Below are 26783 nucleotides of genomic sequence, written 5' to 3' on the forward strand. Positions count from 1 at the left end.
CCTAACCTCTCTCCATACACTGATTTATGGAAATTTAAGTTCATAATACTCCTTAAACTCAGAAATTCCCTGTCAAATGATACATCATACTTATTTACGTAACTATTTTATTTTTTAGTGAAATCTCATATATTCTAAGCTCTTTTATCACACAAATTCTAACCACAATTTAAAAAAATTTTTTATTAATATTTCCAGATAATATTTTGAAGATTATGAAATAGCCTGCATGGAAAATAGAATGTGAACATACAGTACATTTTTATTGTGTTTTGGGTGGACGGACAATACGATCATGAGCATAAGGGGAAAACAGCAGTGTTACATATGTTATCTCACTTAGTGTATACTTTGCAGTGAAAATAATCAGACGCACCTATCACCGTGAATGTTACAACACATTATTATGTTGGTTACAGTCACAATTATAGACAAAAGAAACTGAAGTTAGGTCTGATGAATTCAAAGGAAAGTAATAGCACTACGTGCCTAAACTGTACCAAGAACTATATTAGAAACAGCAAATACTTGAAGATAGGGATTATTGGATGAATTAAAGAAGTACCAAGAACATAAATGTTCAGCAAGTCTAAAACAGTGTGACTACTTCAATAAATGTTAGTTCTAATGAGGCACATATGATTATGTTCATTTTTCAGATAATTAAACTCAAGTTCAGAAAGGTTTAGTAACTTGCCCAAAGTCACTGAAATGGCTTCTCGTGGAAAAATCAGAATTCAATTTTAAGTCTGACTCCAAAGTCTAGATTTTTTCCACGAGCCTCAAAGCAAAATTTTGTAAAAATTATCCTCCTGTCCAGGAGTTACATGAGAGACTTGGCAATAAAATTTTAAACATAATACTCTAAGGACCTAATTTCTAAGATCTGAAACATATTTATAAAAAAGAAGATCCTAACAGAATTTAGTTGTTCCATTACAATTTCTTACCCACAGATTCTTACTACTTAACAATGAAGCTATTAAAAAATGGAACAATTTTTACCTTTAGGACAATTAGTAGAACTCACCAAGAGAGAAAGGGAAAGCTATCTTCAGCTCCGGAATATTACAAGTGGTTTGTGCCTGGCTCCAAACCACTAACACCATTCTTCTGTCACTAAGTATATTTCACAACTGAAGTTCATTGAAAAGAAGGAAAAACCTGGACTTTGTTATTTATCATTCAAATTCTTCCAAAGTTCATATGTCAGATGGTACTGTCCTATTACTCCCAAAGGGAAATTTCTTTCTTTCTTTCCTTTTGTTTTTTGCTTTTTAGGGCCACACCTGTGGCATATGGAAGTTCCCAGCCTAGAGTCGAAACAGAACTGCAGGTGCCAGCCTACACCACAGCTCATGGCAACGCCAGATCCTTAACCCATTGAGCAAGGCCAGGGGTCAAACCTGCATCCTCATGGATACTAGTTGGGTTCGTAACCTGCTGAGCCACAACAGGAACACCCCCAAAGGGAAATTTTAATCAGAGTACTTAATAAGAGGAAAAATCACATATTAATGCAAACTTCTAAACTCTAATTTGATATTACTATATTCTAACCAATCTTTACCTTTAAAATGTACTTAATGAATCTGCTGATTTGAATCAAGAGAACTGTGTTTTTCTTTTACACCAAATATTAACTACTTAGACTCATCAGCTGTAGTCCAAATTTCCACTGCAGAAGCTTTTTAACTTTTAGGCTGAATGTTCCTTCTTGAGGGCATTCCATTTTTATGGCATTAACATGAAGACAGACCTGTTCTCTCCTGAATAGGAACCACAGTTCCAGAAATATTCTAAACACTAAGCTAATCAACTGCATTATTTAACACAAGAGTATAATATGTTCCAAATCTTCACAGTAACCTTTCAAACAAAACCTTCTCCACAGGTCCTCTTTGGAGCAAATGTTCCCAGACCAACAAAGAAATTTACAGAATGGTAAATAATGCGGGATGACCATTCCTTAAGGTCATGAAGTTCTTTGAGCCCAAAGATCCTAAGTGACATTATTCAACATAATATGGCTCATTAGCTGAAATGGCTATGAGAAAGGCTAGCAAAAAACCAATGGTTTTCACTTAGGATGAAGGGGAAAACCAATGCTGGTGTAAGCAACTTGCAGAATCTATCACACTGTCTTAAGTGGCAGCTAGAACTGCCGACGTTGACAAGCCTTCAATGCCAATCCTAGCTCAGCGCCAGATTTCTTCCCATTCTATTTCTGTATTCGTTCCATTTAACTCTCATTCTGGGCACTGTACCAGCTATAATAACAATGACTTGCGTGGTGGTGGGCTTCTGTTTTTCAATCAGTTAAGATAATCTTCAAAATATAGTTTACCAATGTAAATTATATAACACTTCAAACTTTGAATCCAAAAAAAACAATTTTCAGAAAAATAAATTCATAGTATCATGGAAATGTAGGCAACCACAATTCAGTGACATAACTAAATCCTGATGCTGAGTTTTGGGATAACATCCTATCCTTGGCTCAGTCACTGATTTTAATGCGGGCAAGTAGTGACTATTCTGTGCACCAGCGTTTTTATCTTGCAAATGAGCATAATAATAGTATCTATCAAATAAGACTATTGAGAGAATTAAATGTGTTACTACAAAAAAAGTGCCTGTAAACTAAGCCTTCGTAGAAATTCCCAGATACTATGAAAAGGTAGGTGCTGCTTCTCTATGAAACACCACACACCCTATTGCTGATCCTCTAACAACACTCAACTCTTCACTTAGAGAGGCCTTCACATATAATAAACAAATAATTAAATTTAGGGTTGAGGTTATAAAGATTCAAGAAAACTAAAGTGAAACAATGTACATTTCAAAAAAAAGTAGTCCAAAAAGTGACTCATTGTGTCTCTTGATCCTTAGGTGTTACAAGATAAAAAATAATTCTCACAATTCTCTTGTCAGGAGACATCACCTGAAGAGGAAAACACTGCACTGAATATATTTACATAGCACCCCCCTCCGCTCATTGGCAAATTCTGTTCACAAAACTAAATCCCCCTCAAAAAAAATATTTAAGTTCATATACAGTTGACCTGAACAACCTGAGTCTGAACTGCAACAGTCCACTTAAATGGAGATTTTTTTTTTCAACAGTAAATACCACAGTACTAAATGATTCAAGGTTGGCTGAACCCCTAAACACAGAACCACAGATATGGAGGAACTGAGGATAGGAAGAAAGCTCAGATACCAAGGGCAAAAAGTCATACACAGATTTTCAAATGTGTAAAAAGCTGGGATCCCAACCTTCCATGTTGTTCAAAGGTCAACTGTATATCACTCATATCCATGTCCTGAGATTTAGCAATACTATCATTTATAAAATCTAAGCTAATGGTAAAAGTTCTTATCTTTTCTAGAGCAAAACAGACGATCTAATTTCCTAGGAAATCACTTAAATTTTAAAAGAGAAATGCCAATTACAATGATATAATGGATATTGAACAGGGAGACATGTTTTAACAGCTGAACATTGGTTAAAAGGGATTAACCAAAATTCAATATCCATGCATGACAACTCTTACCAAAGTGGGTACAAAGGGAATATATCTCAATATAATAAAAGCTTTCTATGACAAACCCACAACCAACACTGTAATACTCAACAATGTAAAGCTGAAAGTCTTCCCACTAAAATCTGTAACAAGACAAAGATGGCCACTTTTCTTACCACTTTTATTCAAAACAGTATTTGAAGTTCTAGCTACAGCAATCAGACAATAAAAAGAAATAAAAGGTATCCAAATTGGAAGAGATAAAATTGTCATTATATGCAGATGACACATACTACACATAGAAAACCTTAAAAACTACATGAAAACTACTAGAACTGATTAATTAATTTAGCAAGGTAGCAAAATACAAGATTAACATACAGAAATCTGTTGCATTTCTTTACATTAAAAATGAAATATCAAAAAGGGAAAAAACTACATGAAAACTACTAGAACTGATTAATTAATTTAGCAAGGTAGCACAATACAAGATTAACATACAGAAATCTGTTGCATTTCTTTACATTAAAAATGAAATATCAAAAAGGGAAAGTTAAAAAAATGTAATTTTAAAGAATTACATCAAAAAATAAAATAAAATACTTGGGAGTAAACTTGACCAAGGAGGTGAAAGACTTATACGCTGAGAACTATAAAACATTGATAAAAGCAAACTAAAGATGATTCAAAGAAATGGAAAGCTATCCCATGTCCTTGGATTGGAAGAATTAATATTGTTAAAATGGCCATACTACCCAAAGCAATCTAAAGATTTAATGCAATCCCTATTAAATTACCCATGACTTTTTTCACAGAACTAGAGCAAATAATTCTAAAATTTATTTGGAACTATAAAAGACAGAATTGTCAAAGCAATCCTGAGGAAAAAGAACAAAATAAGAGGTATAACCCTCTCAGACTTCAGAAAATACAACAAAGCCACAGCAATCAAAACAGTATGGTATTAGAGTTCCCTGGTAGCTCAGTGTGTTAGGGATCCAGCATTGTCATTGCTGTGACTCAGGTCACTGCTGTGGTGCAGGTTTGATCCCTGGCCTGGGAACTTATTTTGCAAGTACAGCCAAAATAAATAAATAAATGAAATTTAAAAAAAATTTAAAAAACCCTAAATATGCCAAACAAACAAACAAGAACAGCATAGTATTAACACAAAAAAACAGGTATGTGGATCAATGGGACAGAACAGAAAGCCTAGAAATAAACCCATTCACCTACAGTCAATTAAACTCTGATAAAGGAGGCAGGAACATATAACAGAGAATTCAGTACTCTTCAGTAAGTGGTGCTGGGATAGCTGGACAGCTATATGTAAATCAATGAAATTAGAACCCTCCCTCAAACCATAGACCAAGATAAATTCAAAATGGCTGAAAGACTTAAATATAAGACGTAACATCATAAAACTCCTACAAGAGAACATATGCAAAACATTCTCTGACATAAATCATACCAGTGTTTTCTTAGGTCAGTCTCCCAAGGCAATAGAAATAAGAGCAATAAATAAATTGGACAGAATCAAATTATAAGCTTTTGCACAGCAAAGGAAACCATAAACAAAATGAAAAGACAACCTACAGAATGGCAGAAAATATCTGCAAACAATATGACCAAAAGGGCTTAATTTCCAAAATAAACAAACAGCTCAAACAACTCAATAACAAAAAAACACAATCAACTAAGGGGCAGAATATCTAAATAGACATTTCTCCAAAGAATACATACCAATAAGCACATGGAAAGACACTCAACATTAATAGAGGAATGCAAATTATTAGAGGAATACAAATCAAAACTACAATGAGGTATAACCTCACACCAGTCTGAATTGCCATCATTAAAAAATCTAGGAGTTTCCATCATAGCTCAGCAGAAATGAATCTCACTAGTATCCATGAAGACACAGGTTCAATTGCTGGCCTCACTCAATGGGTTAAGGATCCGGTGTTGCCATTGAGCTGTGGTGTAGGTTGCAGACACAGCTCGGATCCCATGCTATGGCTGTAGCATAGGCCGGCAGCTACAGCTCTGATTTGATCCCTAGCCTGGGAACCTCCATATGCCGAGGGAGCAATTCTAGAAAAGGCAAAAAGACAAAAAAAAAAAAAAAAAAAAAAAAAAGAAAGAAAAAAAAAGAAGAAGCAGACTCACGGACATAGAAAACAAACTTCTGGTTACCAAAAGGAAATGAAGGGGAAGAGATAAATTAGGAGTCTGGGATTAGCAGATATAAACTACTATATACAAAACAGATAAACAATAAGGTCCTAATGTATAGCACAAGGAACTGTATTCAATATCCTATAATAAACTGTAAGAGAAAAGAATATGAAACTGAATCACTATGCTCTACGCCAGAAACTAACACAACACTGTAAATCAACTATACCTCAATAAAATAATACTAACAATAAATGGATTAACCTATCTGCCACCTATCTGCAGGTTCCACAATAAGAGAATGTGTATGAGTTGGATAGAGCATAGTCTCAAAAACAAACAAAAAAATCTCTCCACAGTCCCTCCCTAAACAGAACACACACTGATTAAAAATCTTAAAAAAGAGGTAGTTACCATTATTTAAAGGACGTTATATAAATAGATCAGATAAATCACATGATAGTTGGCATATTACATACACTCACTTTTATGTATGCTCATTTTATTGTCATATTTCATAATAGTAAGTATTTTAATGCTAAGAAAGCAATTTTAATTGAGCAGCTCATTAGATTTGCTTGTTGTGACAAATACTCTTTCTGAGTGTCACATGCTTCCATAGATTACGGCAGGTTCTCCACCAGGTAACTTACAGGTGGTAGGGTGAAAATCATTGCTCTACCAAGGGAGAATAATATAAGGCAATCAATGACATTCTCCTCTGGCATGGAGAATCAACTATTTTAAGAGGGAAAATCTGGGGAAACTAAGTAGGAGACTCTAGAACAGACAAAACCACCTGAAGTAAAAGGAAAAAATCCTGTTCTCCTGTGTCCTATTTTTAATGAGTGACTTTATATTCTATGTACTTACAACTCAGATGGAAATGAAGTATCTGTTGAGTTTATTTACTTCCCATGTATAAAACTATTCCCCCAGAGGTCAATATTATTCAATTCTAGGTCTACCATAGAGGCTTAATGCCATAGTAGAACACATCTTATGTTTTAAAAGCTTACCTGTATAGAAGTTTCTCTAATACATAGTTTTATTTCCAATTACTCAATTCAAAGGAAATTTATCACCATAAGAAAGCATCTAAAATGAGTCTGACAAAGTAGGTTTGTTCCCTGCTACTAGTTAATGTTTTTAATTTTTTACTAATAAATTAAAGAGCAAAGAATTAACTCCCATTATTAATAAGGTAGTTAAATCTAAAACATTTTGTGAGCTACCCAAATATATAAAATCTATGGCTCCATCTGCAAATACATCATAAATCATAAAAATTTTATAGATGCATGAAAGTTCAAGTTCATTTTCTAAGTGAAAGTAGTAGAAAACCTTATAAGAGAAAATATGTTCCCTGTGCTCAAGCTATTAGCTTCCAATTACAAGCCAATAATGATGACTACACTTTTGCTTTGTAAAAAGAAAATAACAAATCATCAGTTAAACTTGGGACTTATATGACAACCCAGTACAGCACAGATATGTATATAAAATTATCATTAGAGTAAACATATAACACTAATCTTATTAGAGTGCATAATCATAAGTGGAAATATGAAGGAATCAATTTAATTGGTTTTCCAAGAGTTTAAAGAAGATGAGTTAGCAAATTTCAAAAGAAGGAAATAAGAGAATTAGAAAATATTAATAAGGGATTTCTTGTTGTACCTCGGCAGGTTACAAACACGACTAGTTCCAAGTGGATGCAGGTTTGATCCCTAGCCTCACTCAGTGGGTTAAGGATCCAGCGCTGCTATGACATATGGTGTAAATTGCAGACATGGCTCAGATCCCAAGTGTGGCTGTGGTATAGGCCAGAAGTTGGGAGCTCCGATTCAACCCCTAGCCTGGGAAATTCCATATGCTGTAAGTGTGGCCCTGAAAAGCAAAAAAAGAAAATGTTAATAAAAAATATTCATTTTAATCACAGAATTCCATGTTATCTTTGCAGCTTATATTCCCATATGAAGTAAGCATAAATTGGCATATCTTTGAAAGGGCAATTCTGAAAGATCTAGGAAATTTTCAAGTGCACATATCCTTGGACCCAGGAACTCCATACTTTCAAGAATTATATATGATTACATACAAAAACATATGTGTAATAAAAGGCACTATTGCACTATTTATATCAACAGGCAAAAACCTAGATATATCTATATGAAATATTATAACTTTAAAATAATGAGGAAGAGCTACTGCAGCATATGAAAATTATGTAATATACATTATTAAATGAAAGTTTCATAACATTATATTTTATAGGATGCTAGGTTTTTGTTTATTTGTTTTCCTTTTTTATGACTACACCTATGGCATATGGAAACTCCCAGGCTAGGGGTCAAATCGGAGCTGGAGCTGAGGCCTATACCACAGCCACACATGATCCTAGCCATATCTGCGACCTTCGCCAAATCTTGTGGCAACACCAGATCCTTAACCCACTGAGCAAGTCCAGGGGTCCAACCAGCACCCTCACAGATACTATGCCATGACAGGAACTCCAGGATGCTAGATTTTAAAGCAATCACATGTCTACTTATACAGGCATAGTAAATGTTTGGGAAGAGAAACAAGAAACTATCATAATTGCTACCTCTTTCGAGTGGGACTAAAAAGAGCTTCGAAATAGAAGTTCCACTATTTATTTTATTTAAGCAATGAGCATGTCTTACTTTAAATTAAACCATCCCTGTCTCTACAGGTGAGAAAAGGCAGCTGCACAGAGGATGGGTGGGCTACCCCTGGTAAATGCAGCAGCAAAGCTAGGTCTATATCCCAAGGCAGGACCTCACTGTAGAGTGATGGCCACCACCTCTCAGTGCGGACCAGTGAAAGAAAATTGTCCCCTCTCAGCAGATCCCAGAACTACCTCCGGGGGCCCAAGTCAGCACTCTGCACCACTCACCACTTTCCAATCCCTGCAGCCTGAGAAACAGTGGGCTCTTCTTCCCAGGGTTCCTCACCACACAAAACCTCCCTTTGCAAACAATCCATGTGGGAATATTTGGGACTGCCAATGACTTTGTAAGTATTTCCGCAACAAGATAAACAGTGTTAAACATAAAAATAAACAACAAACAAATAAATAAAACCATCCTTAAAACTCTTAACTCCCCATGAGGGTTATCCATGGTTCAATTTATTAAGTCTTGTATCCCCTCTGATTTAAAGCTTTCAAATTCAATAGAATCTAACCTATATAAACTATTTGGCAATCCATCTGATAAGCTAACCCAAATTTAAACTACAAAATAATAACGCAGTCTATAAGCTAAAGCTGTTCACAATGGTTATCTCCTTTATCTCACATCCTTATTCCTCAACAACTGAATTTCCAAAAAGGTGGATAAAAGAAAATGTAAACATATATAAACATTCTTACATTTTCTATAGCACCCGCCTGTCCATTACTATATTCTCGATACTGTCCAAGCATCTGGTCAACTTGTCTCAGGTTCCGACTGGTGTCCTAAAAAAAGAAAATAACATTTGTTAATTGCTCCAAATAATGTTTTTCCCAATTTATCTTAGCCAAATATCAAACAGCTAGGTCAACCATTTGCAAAACATACAATTTATATTATAATTAAATTGGATATCAATATACTTTTTAAATATCAAATAAACCTTATTAACAGCACTCAAATCCATATGCAATTTACTTGTATGAAACTTCAAGCACATAATTTAAGACTCCTCATTATCAATTTGTGCACCTCAACTAATTCACATCCTTTTTATAAAAAAGAAATCCTGAGAGGACAAATCTGTGTTCAAGAGACAAGAGAAGAAAACTATTATTTAGTGTTATTTCAATTATTACTGCACCTCAGAACTTCATTAGGAGAAAAGAAAACAAAGTATCCTTTAATCTTTAGCTATAAACAACAAATTTGTTTCTAACTACAATAAAAATGGTTTCTACCTAAATATTCTAGATTGCACCTGAGTGTTGAATGGAGGCGTTTCTTTCAAAAATATGTACTTACTAATGTGTCTCACTGATCAGAAAGTACAAGGATTTGTACTCTAAAACTCCAATGTTATATTAATTTAACTAAGTTTAAATAGAAGGAGCCTTCTGAGTTTTAAATCAAATTATGGTTTCTCCACCAGAAATTAGCCTTTTCTTATTTAAGCATACTAACCCAAAACAACTGAAAGCCAAAATCCATGCTTATCCAAGCAAAACAGAAGTAAGAGATTAAAGGGTAGGAAAAAAAACTCTATTTCTAAATTTTCTTTTTTCCCAGTGTGATAACCTTCCCCTCCTCCTTTCTGAAATTCTTTCTTTGCAGAGGATGTAAACTGCTTCCACTCAAATTTCCAAATATTGTCAAAATTAGCCTCTAAATAAAAATGGCATCTTAGTATAAGCCATCCATGAATAATTCATCTACCAAAAATAGAGCAACTCTTTTCAATGCACATGTCCACAAGAAGCTAAACTATGGTAATTCCTATTAGTTTAATTCACACACTATTTTATTTGGAAATACTGCCTTACTCTAAAACATCTCCACAACCTATCATATAGTTCAAATATCTTTACTGACTGTGTTAGACAGAATAATGGCCCCACAGATGTCCAAGTCCTAATCCCTTGAACCTGTTTATATATTACCTTATAAGGCAAAAAAATCTTGCAGATATAATTAAGTTAAGGACCATGAAATGGGGAGATTATCCTGGATTTTAGGTGGACCCAAAGTAATCACAAGCATCCTTAAAAATGGAAGAGCAGATGTTCCCATTGTGGCACAGTAGGTTAATGATCCACCTTGTCTCTGTGGTGTTGCCAGTTCAATTCCCCAGCGTGGTATAGTGGGTTAAGCATTTGGTGTTGCCACAGCTGTGGTGTAGGTCACAGATGCTATTCAAATTTGATTCCCTGGCCAAGGAACATCCATACGCCACAAGTGCAACCAAAAAAGGAAGAAAAAAAGCTGCAGAGGGAAGCACAAAAGTAATCAGAGTGATATGATGTTACGGGCTCAACCCACCGTTATTGGCTTTGAAGAGGAAGATGGACAGCCTCTCAAAGTTGGAAAAGGAACAGATATTCCCCTAGGGCCTCCAGAAAGGAATGAAGCCCCTACAGACATCCTGATTTTAGTCCAATGAGACCAGTGTCAGATTCTGGTCTACAGAACCATAAGAAAAAAAATTCCTGAGTTTTTTTAGACATTTGTTTTGTGATGATTTGCTACCATGGGAAAAAAAAAAAAAAAAAAAAAAACTCAATGCACTATCCAAAACTAACTAATTAAAATCCATTTCATGCAACCATTGCTAAACTAACCTGTAAAGTACTTGTTATAGTGTTGACTTTCTCGGTAACATCTGCAGTATGACGATTTCGAGTTTCCCTTTGTAATGAACTGGCAGCCCATCGACTCAATCGGTCACGAGAGCAGAAGTGGTCTGAATCACTGGAGGATTCAGCCATTGATGTACAAAACTCCTTTTAAAAAAATTCCAGATCAAAGTCAACCAAATGGTAAACAGTAGAGAAGCAAGAGATTCATTTAGGAGTTCCCACTCTGGCACACTGGGTTAAGAATCCAACTGCAGCAGCTCAAGTCACTGCAGAAGCACGGGTTTGATCCCCAGCCCAATACAGTGGGTTAAAGGATCTGGCCTCACCATAACTGTAGCATAGATCGCAGCTACTGCTTAGGTCACAGCTACAGCCTGGATTCAGTCCTTGGCCCAGAACTTCCATATGCTGTGGGTGTGGCCATTAAAAAAAAAGAGAGAGAGAGAAAGATTAATTTAACTATTTACTTTTTTGATCTTTTAAGCATTTATTACATTAATCCTTTAGCATATGATAACTTTCTAATACATAACTTGAACACAAGTGACTTCCACATGTAATTCTCCCTCCTTTGTCTTTTCTGTTTTAAGAGAGCAATTCCTCAGAAAATAAGAGAATCCCATTCAGTGCAGAGTGAACACTCTCATATGCTTTAATTTAAAATACAGTAAACAAATGCTAGAACAGATATAAATTCTATAATAACAAATATGTGAAAAGATGGCATCTTCAGTGTCTACCAAAATAGAAAGCCAAACATCCTGAATATCATCACTACAAGTCTCTATGCTTCCCTCCTATCTTTATCTCACTTTTTAATCTAATGAAAAAGAAAACTATTTCATGGAAGACAATCTCAAAAGTTTCAGAAAACCTTTTATAAAAGTTGAAGAAATGAAATATATTTGTAACGAAGAAGTATTAGAGAAAATTCAATTAATCAAAAGTGAAAGTTTATTGAGTATTCCAATAATTTCATTTTCTGCTTAACAGAAAGTTAATTTAATTTTTATTTTAACATGAATTATTATAATCTTCCTAAAATCTATATGGCTAGTTTGCTGGCTTTCTCAATACAGTGTGATAAAACCTCTCTTCAATAATCTAGAATATTCTGGGAGTTCCCGTCGTGGCTCAGTGGTTAACGAATCCGACTCAGAACCATGAGGTTGTGGGTTCGATCCCTGGCCTTGTTCAGTGGGTTAAGGATCCGGCGTTGCCATGAGCTGTGGTGTAGGTCGCAGACGCGGCTCAGATCTGGCGTTGCTACGGCTCTAGCGTAGGCTGGCAGCTACAACTCCGATTAGACCCCTAGCCTGGGAACCTCCATATGCCACAGGAGCAGCCCTAGAAGAGGCAAAAAGACAAAAAGGTAATAATAATAATAATAATCTAGAATATTCTAGAATTTTTGGATCTTTATTCTGAATGCATCTGGGAAGTACATGACCATACATCTAAAGCAAATAAAGCAAATCAGTACACACTTTGCTGAATATGTACAGATTCTAGAGCATTTAATGAAAGTAGTCATGTTTTTAAAACAAAATAAAAAACTAAACAAAAAGATAAATAAGCAAGGAAGCCTGCTGTAAGTTTATGTTTTTCAAAGTGAAATATAGTCTTTCCTTGTAGCATCAGAAAAACAATCAATGAAACATCCAATTTCTTCAAACTATCTGAGACAGGCCTACAGAACATCTCTCAGACTCAAGCCTCTCCTCTGCCCAGGCTGCTCAACCTCTTTCCACACCTGCTTTCCCTAGTTCTTGCCCCTCTTCTCCTGTCCAGAAGTACAAAAGTATACTGCCCATGATGTAGCTCACTCAGACATCAGGAAACATGAACAAGAAACAAAAGCTGAAGCAATTGTTTGATTATGCTTTTCCAGGATCATCACTGCTTAAGTCCAAAAGAATAAATTTAACAACAAAAAAAAATCTTAAATGTCAAGTTCATCTGTTTGCTTTTTTTTTTTTTTTGGTCTTTTTAGGGCCAACCTGCAGCGTATGTAAGTTCCCAGGCTAGGTGTTGAATCAGAACTGCCGCTGCTGGCCTACACCACAGCCATAACAACTCCAGACCTGAACCATGTCTCTGACCTACACCAGAGCTCATGGCAACAAAAGATCCTTAACCCACTGAGCAGGGCCAGGGATTGAACCCACATCCTCATGCACACTATTTGGGTTCGTTACTGCGGAGCCATGATAGGAACTCCAAAGTTCACCTTTTAAACTTAGGAAATCACAAAAGTAATAAAAATAATAATAATAATAATTAAAAATAAACTTAGGAAATCACTTGTGCATGTGTGTGTGTTTATGTGCATGCACATGCACATGAACACATTCATAATCTATGCCACATGACCTAAAATTGTTTACTGTAAGTTAAAGTGCTTTCCAACATTTTCCATCAGTGAAAGCAAGAAAAATCAACATTTTCTAAGAGCCTGCTACAATGCTAGATACTATACAGACACTCACATAGACAATATAATTTATTTCTCATAACAACCTATTAAAATAGGCATCATTTGGAGTTCCCGTTGTGGTGCAGTGGTTAACGAATCCGACTAGGAACCATGAGGTTGCGGGTTCGGTCCCTGCCCTTGCTCAGTGGGTTAACGATCTGGTGTTGCCGTGAGCTGTGGTGTAGGTTGCAGACACGGCTCGGATCCAGCGTTGCTGTGGCTCTGGTGTAGGCCGGTGGCTGCAGCTCCGATTCAACCCCTAGCCTGGGAACCTCCATATGCTGCAGGAGTGGCCCAAGAAATAGCAAAAAAAGACAAAAATAAAATAAAATAAAATAAATAAAATAAAATAAAATAAAATAAAATAGGCATCATTAACCTCTAACCTATAAAGGATGCTGAGGGGAAGATATTAAGTAACAAGTCCAACTCTATACAGTGATAATAAGTAGCAGACCCAGGATGCAAACCCAGCATTCAGCCAGGCTTGTCTATCTTCAGTATTCTCTTCATTCCACTCTGCTCTGCTTCCTCTAAACACTAATTGTGAACAATCTCAACAGTCAGTAAAAATCATGAAAGGCAGCAGCAAGCCATGGTTCATATATGTCTACACACCTCTCAACTTCCTCTCATTTCATTTAAGCATAAAACTATTGGAGGAGGTGGTGGGGGCAGTGGAAATAAACTAATAATATGGGAGTTCCTGTCGTGGCTCAGAGGCAATGAATCTAATATCCATGAGGACACAGGTTTGATCCCTGGCCTCACTCAGTGGGGTGAGGATCTGGTGTTGCTGTCAGCTGTGGTGTAGGTCACAGATGCAGCTCAGATCTGGTGTTGCTGTGGCTGTGGCATAGGCCAGCAGCTACAGCTGCAATTTGACCCCTAGCCTGAGAACTTCCATATGTCGCACGTATGGACCTAAAAAGACAAAAAAAGAAAAAAAACTAATAATATGAAGCCTTTATTAGGCACCACGAAAAAAACTAAGTGACACATCTATGCTACATATAAAGAGCCTGGAAACAAAGCAAACCACTGGCCTCAGAATAAAGGGGTTTTTATTTCCTTATTCCCACTATCTCTTACATAATAGAAAATAATAATTAGGCCTGGATCTGTCAAATTTCTATAACTAAAGCATAATAAAAGTTCCCGTTGTGGCTCAGTGGGTTAAGAACCCTACTGGTATCCATGAGGATGCAGGTTCGATCCCTGGCCTCACCTAACATCAGATCTGGTGTTACTGTGGCTGTGGCATAGACCAGCAGCTACAGCTCTGATTCAACCCCTAGCCTGGGAACTTTCACATGCTGAGGGTGTGGCTGTAAAAAGAAAAAGAAAAAAAAAGTACGGTAAGTTTCAGTTTAATAAGTCATAATTCTGGAAACTAAATTGGCATTAAGATATCAGGCAGAATAATAAGGTAACAATGAAAAAGTCAGATGTTGAAGTTCTCTGGTGGTGCAGCTGATTAAGGAACCGACATCGTCATTGCAGCTTGGGTAACTGCTGTGGTGTGGATTCAATTCCTGGCCTGGGAACTTCCACATGTCATGGGTGTGGCCAAATAAATAAATAAATCTTAAAAAAAGCAAAAAGAAAAAGCCAGACATTAACTGCAATGGTTGTTGATGAGAACAAGTAAGAGGATTTAAAAGGAACAAAATACTAAAATTTAATAATCAGTTACCTACACATAACTTCAATGGATATAAATTGTTTATCAGACTCTAATGAATAGAAACAATTTGAGTTTCAACTTGACTACAAATAGTGCTATTTTTAATAATTTGAAAAATGTTTATAAAATAGTATAGAGAATAATACAATAAGCATGCATTACTACCTAGAATACTATTCTTTTCTATTTCTATTTTTCTAATACTCTTATTCTATCATGTTATTTCCCTATTATTTTATAAGAACATATTTCTAATATTATCATTTTCTATTATGACAGGTGTGCTTCTAATATTTTTAATAAAATATTTAGGACACTATAACAAACACCCTCCCTGCCACCTAATACTATTCCTATTCTTGTTCCACCTCCTATGAGATAACTATTAAAATGATTTTATGTTTAACTCTCCACACCATACTTTTATGCTTTTACCACAGGCATATGTACCTCACAGTCTTTCTTAATGGAACTCACATTATAATCAGTTGATAAATATTAACAAGTGAAGATATTGGGTATCTGAATTAACTTAAAAATGTAAAGTCTCAGCAGCATTATATAAAATTAAGAACAGCATTAACTAAATTATCTATAATTGTCACATAATACAAAAAAAAAAAAAAAGATCTCTCACTTACCCCGTAAGAATTACATACTTTTAATGAAATAAAATCACACTTTCTGGCATGAATTTCGCTAGTTCACAAAGTCTTCAGCTTTTAATTTCAATTACTTTGAGCAATAAAAGATGTTCAAAATTCTGCATCTGATGGAACTCCTGCAGAAATATGAAGATTTAAGGTGAGATATATTGGAGAATTTTGGTTTTTTTTTTTAATAGCATATGAAACATTTACTTTTATGGCATATAAAAGGACTTCAGTTACATAGTGTCATAAATGTTGAACTAAAACATAGAATTTGATTACAACAAAAAATAGAAATTAGATTAATAGCTCATTTTTGATAAAAACTTAGCACTTTATATAACTATTTCTGACAATTCAAAGGTCCAACATGCCTCTTACTGCTAACAGAGAGCGCCTGACCCTAAGTGTCACAATGCAGAAGGCAGCCACAGTGGCAGAAGGATAACCTTACCAAAAGGTGCCAACAGCCAATACCAGCACTCCCCAGTCATGGAGATGATGGAGAAGAGAGAAACAAATGAGAAAGGAGTGGCCGCTAGAGTTGGCAAAAGGCTCATGCCACATCATCAGAACCTAGAGTAAAATGTATGGAGGGCCATTAAGACGATTCTCAAGAGCCCCTTAAGATAACTAAGGAAGAGAAGCACGAAACAATAAGTGTCAATTCCACATTCTTCATTGACCACTAAGAATGTACTATTTTGTACTACAATTAAAAAATTAATTTTAAAAAAGCATTGTTTATCCTAATATCAGTGGAATCAATGGAAATAAGAATTCAGACCTCTGAAAATCTTCTCCTCAATGAAACTGTACCCAAACAATTCGATTCATTCCATGTTGATAAAAGATAAAAGCATACTGAGAGCCATAACATTAAAAAATATACATATATTTATATGTATATATTCATGGCCAGGCAAAAATATTCTATTAACCTAAGAAATAGAAATAATCAATAAGATGCTTTTCTAGCCCATTTTTTTTCTTAATAATCACAGCTATGGTTAACCAGGTTGTAGAGGAAGGAGCACTACTATCTTGGCCTAATGGATATGTGTAAATTGATATAAATTGTTTAGATGTCAGCAGGCAGTATGTCAAGAGCAGTTTTTACCTTTGACCTAGCAACTACACTTCCAAAGTTTACCCTAACAAAATCATCTGGAATATATACAGAAATTTACATGCAAGGATATTTAGTGAGAAGTTATAATAGGGAGAAAATAAAAACAACATATATTTCAAATTATAAGAGAATGGTTAAAATACAGTATATACATGTAATATAAAGCACACAGACATTAAAACCCAGCTTCTGGAGACATTTAGTAGCAATGCAAAGGATAAAAGTATGAATCCCAATTTTGTAATAAACATAAATATATGCACATAAATAACCAGTATAAAAATTTAGAAGAGAAAGAAAGGGCGACAATAAAAGCAGAAGAAAATACACTAGAAGTATATTTACCATGCAGAGTTTACAGCTGATTTCTATTTCTTAAACATTTCTATCCTTCCTGAATTTTCTAAAATGATTGAATAATGAGAAAGAAAAATATAATATATACTTAAAAGAAAGAAATCAGATATAAAAGTCACCTTCAGAAATAGCAGATTATAACAGGTTGACAACCTAGCAAATGTGTTTAAATAAAAGCTAAAGGTGAGTTCCCATAGTGGCGCAGTGGAAACGAATCCAACCAGGAACCATGAGGTAGTGGATTGGATCCATGGCCTTGCTCAGTGGGTTAAGGATTCAGCCTTGCCGTGAGCTGTGGTGCAGGCCACAGATGAGGCTTGGATCCAGCATTTGCTAGGGCTGTGGCGTAGGCTGGCCCCTGTAGCTCCAATTAGACCCCTAGCCAGGGAACCTCCATATGCCGAAAGTGCAGCCCTAAAAAGACAATAAATAAATGCTAAAGAAACAGGATCTCGATGTCAATCTCTAATGTTTCATACTGAAGAGAACTGGTTAGCCAAAGAAATCATTTTTCATGAGTTTGTAAGCTAAAAGAATTTTTTTTTTTAATTAAGATATGATTCCCTCTGCAATTTTGTTCAGGTTCAGACATTTGATTAAAAAACTGATTCTCTCAAAGAAACATCTTAAATACTGGAATGAACTTTAAAGGACTGTGTGAAAATATATTAAAGTCTACCAACATGGCTTATGCAATCAAGTTCTGCTTTGGAAACAAATTTAAAATGGTTCATGAATGATATTTAATCATTATTACAACCTGAATTCCAAAGAAGAATTATCATAACTTGTAGAAAAACATCTATGTATGCTCAAAATGAATCATTATTATTTTGAAAGAGTTAAAAGAAAAAAGTTCAGTAGGATTAGAAATCTACTCTCATCATTATAAGAAATGTCAGCATGATGTCTGTTGACAAAAGAAAGAATTTGAAGAATAATTAAAAGAACTCAACAATTTAAAGAAGCTGAATCACCTAAATCCTAGTTAAAGGTGAGAAAGGCATTTCCTTTAACTAGAGAAAAGGCAGTAAATACTCTGAAGCTTACTACCACCTACTGGTACAAGGAAATTTCTTGCTGATGAGAAAGCAGTGATATTTATGCTTTCTGCTTTTCAGATGCTGAGCTTCTTCCAAGACTCTAGAGAGGACTAAGATCGGTGACCTTGGGTGAAAGTATCCAGAGTCATAGAGAAAGCTCTGGGTCTGAAAACATATGGTACAATTCTTAGAATAGTTTATTTAGCTATTCCCAACATATTAGCATTTAAAGGCATAAATACTGTTGCTTCTGCCTTAATGAACCTTATAAAGATATATGGCCACTGAAGAAAGTAATGAACCCCTCATCAATAAGCTCCCACGGAGGATCTATCTATCCATCAAAAACAACTGCCCATATGCAAACCTGGACACTGCAAGAGTAAAGCCACATTCAACTCTGTAATCTCAACCCTATAAAAACAGGACTGGCAGTGAGACTTTACAAACTCAAGACCACCTCTTTGTTATTTGACCTAAAGAGCCATCAGATTGTCTTCATTATAACGATGCACATTTGTATGTATGAGAGCTGTAATTTATTGATTCTCAAGTCTCTTTTCCTCAGAGCCAGTTTAAAACAATTAGAATTTGCAAGCTGTTCCATAAAAGATAAGCACCCAGCATCAGTGGTGATATTTCACAAAGGCTGACTAGTGCATGTTAATTAGGTGGTTGCTTCTGTGGCCTCTAAGTGTCTTAGCTGTCCCTGTCCAAGGGACTGTCCTCAAAGAACATATTCAAGGTAATGATGTTGATATTTAAAGAGGGTCAGGGGAGCTCGAAAGTGTATTTTAAGCTTAATCACTAACCGAGTTCAAATTATGGAATGCATTTCTCCCTGTCTCAATAAATGTAGGACATGCTGCTATTGCCTCATCCTTCAAGAGAAAAAGCTAACAGACCTGCAAAGGTTACCATGTACAAATAACTATCACTTGCATCTGTCTTCTTTACATCAGTCCTCTTCTGTAACTTAATCTCCTTGAACTTTTTTGGTAAATTCATATAAGATCAAAGTCAACTGTCTAGTTCAGAAGTCAGTTCTCAGTTAAGTCAGGAGACAATGTAAAATATAGGAAACAGAATCAAAAAGAAACAACAGATTCATGCATTTATCATTTACTGGATTGTCACTACATTAGAAATGAGAGATGAAAGTCAGACACAGTCCTTGACAGTATAGAAAGACTTGTAAAGTTCTACATATGTAATATGGTAAGTAATATGACAAAATACCAGGGGAGTCAGGTCAGGATCTTTCCACCCATCTGGAAGGATAGAGTTGAAGTGTGACAGATGGATGAGACAAAAAAGCGGGATTAAGTTTAAAATCTTCTATCTCAGAGGAACTAAAGAAGAGACAAATAAGCAGGGTTCTCCCATCTTCCCATCAGGGCATGGATTTAAAACTATCTCCAGAAATTCCTAAAGGTCCTCTGAGGCAGGGATGGGGAGGGAGTAGGTGAGTAAAATCATTCCCAGTTGAGACCTTCTGACCTACAGAATTAACATATATACACATATATATCTCCAAATATACTAGATTTGATTTTTTATTGTATGTTCTACTTATTCCTGTTGCTGCCATCCATTTCCTCTCTTCCTCTCTCCCCCTTTCTCCCCTCCTTCCTCCCTCCCTCCCTCTCTCTCTGTCTCTCTCTGTCTCTGTCTCTCTCTCTCTCATACACACACACACACACACACACACACACACACACAATTTCATGCATGAAGCAAAGCAGATTCAGCCCCCAGGGTCCACTTTCCTCCCCTCACTCTAGCACCTTGGAGAACAAGGACAGGGTCACAGGAACAGGGGCATTTTTTGAAAAGGCTGTGGGACATACAGAATGACGGCTTACTCAGACATGAAGATAAAACCAGTAGCTTCTTGGTTACATGTATGCTGGTTGTTAAAAATTGGTGCAGTTTAACAGAAAATAAAGTTATTTAATAACTCTCTCCCTGTCTCACCAGGAGAATGACACAGATATTTTAGACTCATACACCTACACATATTTCTAAAATAAATGAGGCAGTTTACAAAATTAAATTAAAAGTAAAACATGTCAAAATAAAAAACACAACAAAAATCCAAGAAAAAAAGAAAGAAAACTTAGAGAAAGGATGCTAATAAATAGGAGATGGATTTCTTTTTTTTTTTTTTTTTTTAATCTTTTTTGGCTGCCGCAAGGCACATGGAGTTCCTGGGCCAGGGATCAGATCCTTTAGCCCACTGTGCCACAGGGCCAGGGATCCAGGGATCAAACCTGCATCCTGGTACTACAGAAACACCACTGATCTTATTGCACTACAGCAGGAACTCCAGGAGATGGATTTCTTATTAGTTAAGCCCTAGAATTGCACTCATATGCTGAAAGATTAAAAAATAAATACAAACTACACTATTCCCAAAATAGCAGACAATAATGAAGCACTCTAGGAGTGCATACAACCCCTAATAATTGTCCAAACCGCCCCCAGATTGGGCAAGAGATCAGCCTGCACAAAGAGCTAAAATCCCCATATTTCTGACACCATTTTGTTTAAATCTGGAGAACTGCAGACCAAATCCAGCCAACCAATATATATTTTAAAACAATGCTGTTACCTTAAAATCTTAATTTGAAAACAAAGAGACTTCACATAAAAAAATCTAACTTCCAGTTTCCCTTGAAAAAAATCCAAATATCTGGCAACATAGGGGATGAATTTTCAGATGGCAACATGGACGTAAATAGTGGCTGCCCTAAAGTCAGGCATACACCTTTTTGTTTGTTCTTTGAAATCTCCACCTGGCCTGCTTCATGCAATGTGTCACTTGATTAGCAGTTGAGTTTGCAGCCCTATTTTGGATAAAGAACCAAGACAAAGGAAGTTTATCAGCCTCATTCCCTAGTTAAAAATGAGCAATTCAATTGTGAAGAATTAATCAAGGTTAAATGCTCGAGAGATAATACTTTCCTCTACAGACCAGAATGGAAATTGGGTAATACAGCTTTGGTATTAACCATCCCTATAGACTATGAAATCAGAACAAGATAAAAGAATTGAACAAAAGGACTTGATTTTAAGCAAACTATTTACAATGTTTTCCCACTATCATATACAGAAGAAATTAAATTCAAAACAAAATGTTGTACCTTGCATAAATTGGCTTCAATTCTTCACCACTCCCTTGACTCACTGCCCTCCTACTAGAGATGGAGTTACCCGCCCAGGCCTCTACCTCTGGGTTCATCTATATGACCTACTGTGGCCAATAAGATTTTAGCTGATATGGCACAAGCAGCTGCTTGCAAGAGGATTACACACCAGAACTTGCCCCCCCCCACAACTCTTCCATCACTATGAGGACATGCCCATGCTATCCCATTGAAAGGTGTGAGATACATGGTTGCGCCAGTGACTTCCAGCTTACATCAGCAGACCAGCCAGCTGAGCCCCAACAAACAAGTGAGGCCGATCAAGATAAGCAGACACAAAGGTTTACTCTTGTATGCCTGCAAGATTTTATTTGTTATTTTGTTTTGCAGCAAAGGCTAACTGATACTAATAAGTTGTCTGACTTGGTTCAGAAGATGGTTCATTTCCTCTCAAGCCTCCTATCGTTGAGAAAACAGGTTGGTTTCAGACTGTCTTCTAAGGGTAGAAGCAAAAAAGGACAGATTCATATTAGGATGCACAACATAAGTATTTACAATTGAAATAAGTAACAGGCCACCAATTTTTGAATTTTTATGAATTTTTAAATCATAAATATCAGTTGGGGCTATTTGTTCCCTGTAACATTGAGTTTTTCACTGTTTCTTAAGTTTACTTTATATAAAGCTCCTAGTTTTTAAAGTAGAAACAGAAATTCCTCTTGAATTTCCTAGTGAACAACAATAAAAATTTTAACAAAGGGAAATATTTCTTACTGCTATTTATACCTTAAATTTGCATATTGCTTTATAGCTTACAAAGAATTTTCATCACTATTTTCTCTTGATTTCTACTTGAATTCTGTAAAGTTGGTGTGTGTGTATATACATATGTATGTATGTGTATATATGTATGTATATATATGTGTGTATATATGTATGTATGTATATATGTGTATGTATGTGTATGTATGTATGTATGTATGTATATGTATGTATATGTGTATATATATATATGTATGTATGTATATATATAGTCTTCTTGCCTTTTCTAGGGCCGCTCCCGCGGCATATAGAAATTCCCAGGCTAGGGGTCTAATCGGAGCTGTAGCCACCGGCCTATGTCAGAGATACAGCAACAAGGGATCCGAGCCACGTCTGTGACCCACACCACAGCTCACAGCAACGCTGGATCCTTAACCCACTGAGCAAGGCCAAGGATCGAACCCGAAACTTCATGGTTACTAGTTGGATTCGTTAACCACTGAGCCACGACAGGAACTCCAAAGTTGGTATAATTATAACCTATACTTCTGGTGCTAAAGGAAAGCAAAGTTTTGAGTAAAATACTGTCCATAATTGCTTTGATAAGAAGTTACAATAACAGAACTAGAGCCCATATCTTATGGCTCTGAGTCAGTGCCTTTTCCACTGCATTCTTAGATGCAAAAGACGTGTAAATTCCAAATACATATTTTCCAATCACTGAAATGTTTGGGGCTTCTTCAGTCCTTCCCTACTGTATTTCTTATGATCCATTCCCCCCACCATATATACACCAGTACATTTAAGGCCATACAATTCCACATGTACCTATTTACTTAAAACTAAATTTTATGTAAAGAATATAGCATAAGATAATAAGGTATTAATTAAGCAAATCTGCTATAAATCCAACTTTCTACAGCTATTTTAAGATTATTTTTAAATAATCCTATCTCTAGTGAAAAAGAATATTTTCGAGCCCTTTCAGGAAGAAAGCATTCCTTTTTTTTTTTTTTTTTTTTTTTTTCTCTCTTTCAGAAACCATATCCTAAAGCCTTAATCTTAAAAAAAAAAAAAAAAGTGGCACAGTGGTTAACGAATCCGACTAGGAACCATGAGGTTGCAGGTTCGGTCCCTGCCCTTGCTCAAAGGGTTAAGGATCCTGCGTTGCCGTGAGCTGTGGTGTAGATTGCAGACACGGCTTGGATCCTGCATTGCTGTGGCTCTGGTATAGGCCAGTGGCTACAGCTCCAATTAGACCCCTAGCCTGGGAATCTCCATATGCTGCAGGAGCAGCCCTAGAAAAGGCAAAAAGACCAAAAAAATTAAAAAATAAATTAAAAAAAGAAGTATTTTTCCTCCACTCTTTCTCAATCTTCATATTTCTTTCTTCCCTCCTTTTACTTTATATCTTTAGATCTCCCTTTAACTCTTCTAAAATAAAGAGCTAGAATATATTTTGATTATATTTACTAATATGCTTATTCAAGAGTTTTGCATTCTTTATTCTTATTTTAAAAGTATGTAAAAAAGAATGATTTGTATAATCTTCCAAGATATAATAAAAACTTCTAAAATTTTTTAAAAGGTAATTGAGGCATTCCCTGGTGGCCTAGCAGGTTAAGAATCCAGTGTTGTCACTGCTGTGGCTCAGGACACTGCTGTGGTGCAGGTTCAATCACTGGCCAGAGAACTTCTGCATGCCACAGGCACAGCCAAAAAAAAAAAAAAAGTAACTGGAATTATTAATTTTGCTCCATGAACTGTTTCCTGGAATGTATGTATGTGTGTATGTATTTGTCTTTCTGTTTTTTTAGGGCCGCACCCATGGCATGTGGAAGTTCCCAGGTTAGGGGTCCAATTGGAGCTGTAGCTGCCAGCCTACACCACAGCCACAGCAACACAGGATCCGAGCTGCATCTGTGACCTATACCACAACTCACGGCAATGCCAGATGCTCAACCCACTGAGTGAGGCCAGGGATGGAACCTGTGTCCTAATGGATGTCAGTCAGGTTCCTCAACCGCTGAGCCATGACGGGAATTACTCCTGGAATGTTTTTAAATGTATACATTAAAAATTTCAAAGATAAAGATTAGAAAGGAATCAGGCTATAATGAAATACAGCTTAAAACACTGAACTACTGCAAACATGGATGTAAACTCCAGTTAAGAACCTCAACTTTAAGGAGTTCCCGTTGTGGCACAGTGGAAACGAATCTGACTAGTAACCATGAGGTTGCGGGTTCGATCCCAGACCTTGCTCAGCAGGTTAAGGATCCGGCATTGCCATGAGCTATGGTGTAGGTAGCAGACAAGGCTTGGATCTGGAGTTGCTGTGGCTGTGGTATACGCCGGCACACTGATTCGATTCCTAGCCTGGGAACCTCCATGTGCCGTGGATGTGGCCCTAAAAACAAACAAAAAGAACCTCCATTTTAAAAATCTTTTTAAAAAGCTGAAATAATAATGCTTAATAGCTAATGCTTTAATATCACAGATTCTTGAATGAAAATAATCCTACAAGGCAAGTACTACTGTCATCATGATACATCCGTAAGAGGCTTAAAGAAGCTATGTAGGGTACTCAAGGTTACACAGCTTGCAATGGCAGAGCTGAGCCTTGAACCTTTCTTCAAGGCTCAGATTCCTAACCCTGTATCCCTTCTCATTATCACTGGCACCATTCATAATTCAGGACTTTTCTTAACTCATTCCTAGCCACCATAATGGTTTGCCCAACTTTGATTTTTTTTACTATCCATTCCAACCTTCAGTGGCATTCCACTGCCCACTAGTCTAGGTGATTGGATCTAGGTTCTTGAATCAGGAATTCAAGACCCTCATCAAGCCACCCTTCCCTTAACAAAAGAACCACAGAAAGGAGTTCCCATTGTGGGGCAGTGGAAACGAATCTGACTAGGAACCTTGAGGTTGCAGGTTCGATCCCTGGCCTTGCTCAGTGGGTTAAGGATCCAGCCCTGCTGTGAGCTTTTTAGGTCACAGACATGGCTCGGATCTGATGTCTAATATATATATATATAAGGCCTTCATTTAGCTGTTAACACCAGCTATTCTCCTACTTCCATGCTTCACTGTCATTAGTTCTGACTGAAATGCCATCTACTGTCCAACCATCGCTACCTATTTAAATTCCACTCATCTTTGCAGGTATAGGTCAAATAATACGATCTTAGCGAAGCCATCCATCTCCTACCAGAAGTGATCTCTTCGCCCTCTGCATCCTTATAGCTCTGTATTTACAGCAAGACAATTATTAAACATGTTTGAGATGTAATTATTCATGCCACAGAATTTTTCTTCAATTTCTCAAATATGTTAGGCTCATCTCACCAACATATCTATTCTGGATTCATCACCTAGAACATTTTTCTCACTTCTTTTCCTTAGGTCACTCTTGCTTTTTCTTCAAGTCTTAGTTCAGAGGAAAATTCCTCTATAAAGCTTTCCTACAGTGCCCCCAACTTAACCCTGGGCCACCTCACCACATCCCAGAGATAGCTAACTGGCTGTTTACTAGTCTGTCTCCCTGTTAGACTCTAAATTTCATTAGACACTCCATTTTTTGTTGTTGTTCATGGTTGTATTTCAGCACCTAGCATAGTGCCTGGCATGTACCTGGAATATTTTTTAATGAATTTATAATTAAATTTTCTTTATAACACTGATTAATCCAGAGACAAATTTCAAAATGTAGGACTTTGCAATTGGTAAATTTAATTAAATAATTGTTGGATGAAATAATTCTTGCAGCAAATGGCCTATATTAATTAAGTCCTCAAACAATACAGTCTGAACTGAAAAACAATAGAAACATGAATACGTGATAATGCCTCATAAACAATGTTGAAACATTTCAAATGCTTTTGAATGTGCTAAAACTTATAATTGAATCAAACCTATAAGGTTTTCTTTAATTGCTATAAATCATTTTCTCACTGTTACTTGCACCTACCTACATTCCTAAATTATTATTTATCTGTACTATAAAGCTCTACACTCCAAATAAACTAGGCTCTTTATTGTCTGTGTCCATCCTCAGGACTGTTTCAATGTATCAATGGCTGCTCATAAGCTAATCCATTTTTGCCATTTTAAACCTTCACTCTCACATAATCAAGCTTTTTTTTTTTTTTTTTTTGCCATTTCTTGGGCTGCTCCCATGGCATATGGAGGTTCCCAGGCTAGGGGTTGAATCGGAGCTGTAGCCTCCGGTCTATGGCAGCAACATGGAATCCAAGCCGCATCCGCAACCTACACCACAGCTCACAGCAACACCGGATCCTTAACTGACTGAGCAAGGTCAGGGATCAAACCTGCAACCTCATGGTTCCTAGTCGGATTCGTTTCCACTGCCCCACGATGGGAACTCCTTTCTGTGGTTCTTTTGTTAAGGGAAAGGTGGCTTGATGAGGGTCTTGAACTCCTGATTCAAGAAGCTAGATCCCATCACCTAGACTAGTGCA

General features: G+C 36.3%; 1 protein-coding gene across 14 annotated transcripts in view; it reads right to left on the bottom strand.

Annotated features, from left to right (window-relative positions):
• Window positions 1-26783, bottom strand: part of CEP128 (centrosomal protein 128) — a 414346-nt gene that overhangs the window by 383349 nt on the left and 4214 nt on the right. For 9 of the 14 annotated variants that reach the window (XM_021099567.1, XM_021099565.1, XM_021099569.1 and 6 more), the window contains 3 exons: window positions 15845-15984; window positions 11023-11184; window positions 9103-9189 (listed from right to left, as the gene is read on the bottom strand). In XM_021099567.1, coding sequence (XP_020955226.1) covers window positions 9103-9189; window positions 11023-11169 — 234 coding nt within the window. In that variant the 5' untranslated portion in view covers window positions 11170-11184; window positions 15845-15984. Of the gene's footprint in view, window positions 1-1030; window positions 1324-9102; window positions 9190-11022; window positions 11185-15844; window positions 15985-26783 lie in introns of those variants that run through there. The other 5 variants (XM_021099572.1, XM_021099570.1, XM_021099573.1 and 2 more) reach the window with 2 other exon arrangements.

This window comes from Sus scrofa, chromosome 7 (assembly GCF_000003025.6).
Source record: "Sus scrofa isolate TJ Tabasco breed Duroc chromosome 7, Sscrofa11.1, whole genome shotgun sequence".
NCBI lineage: Eukaryota > Metazoa > Chordata > Mammalia > Artiodactyla > Suidae > Sus > Sus scrofa.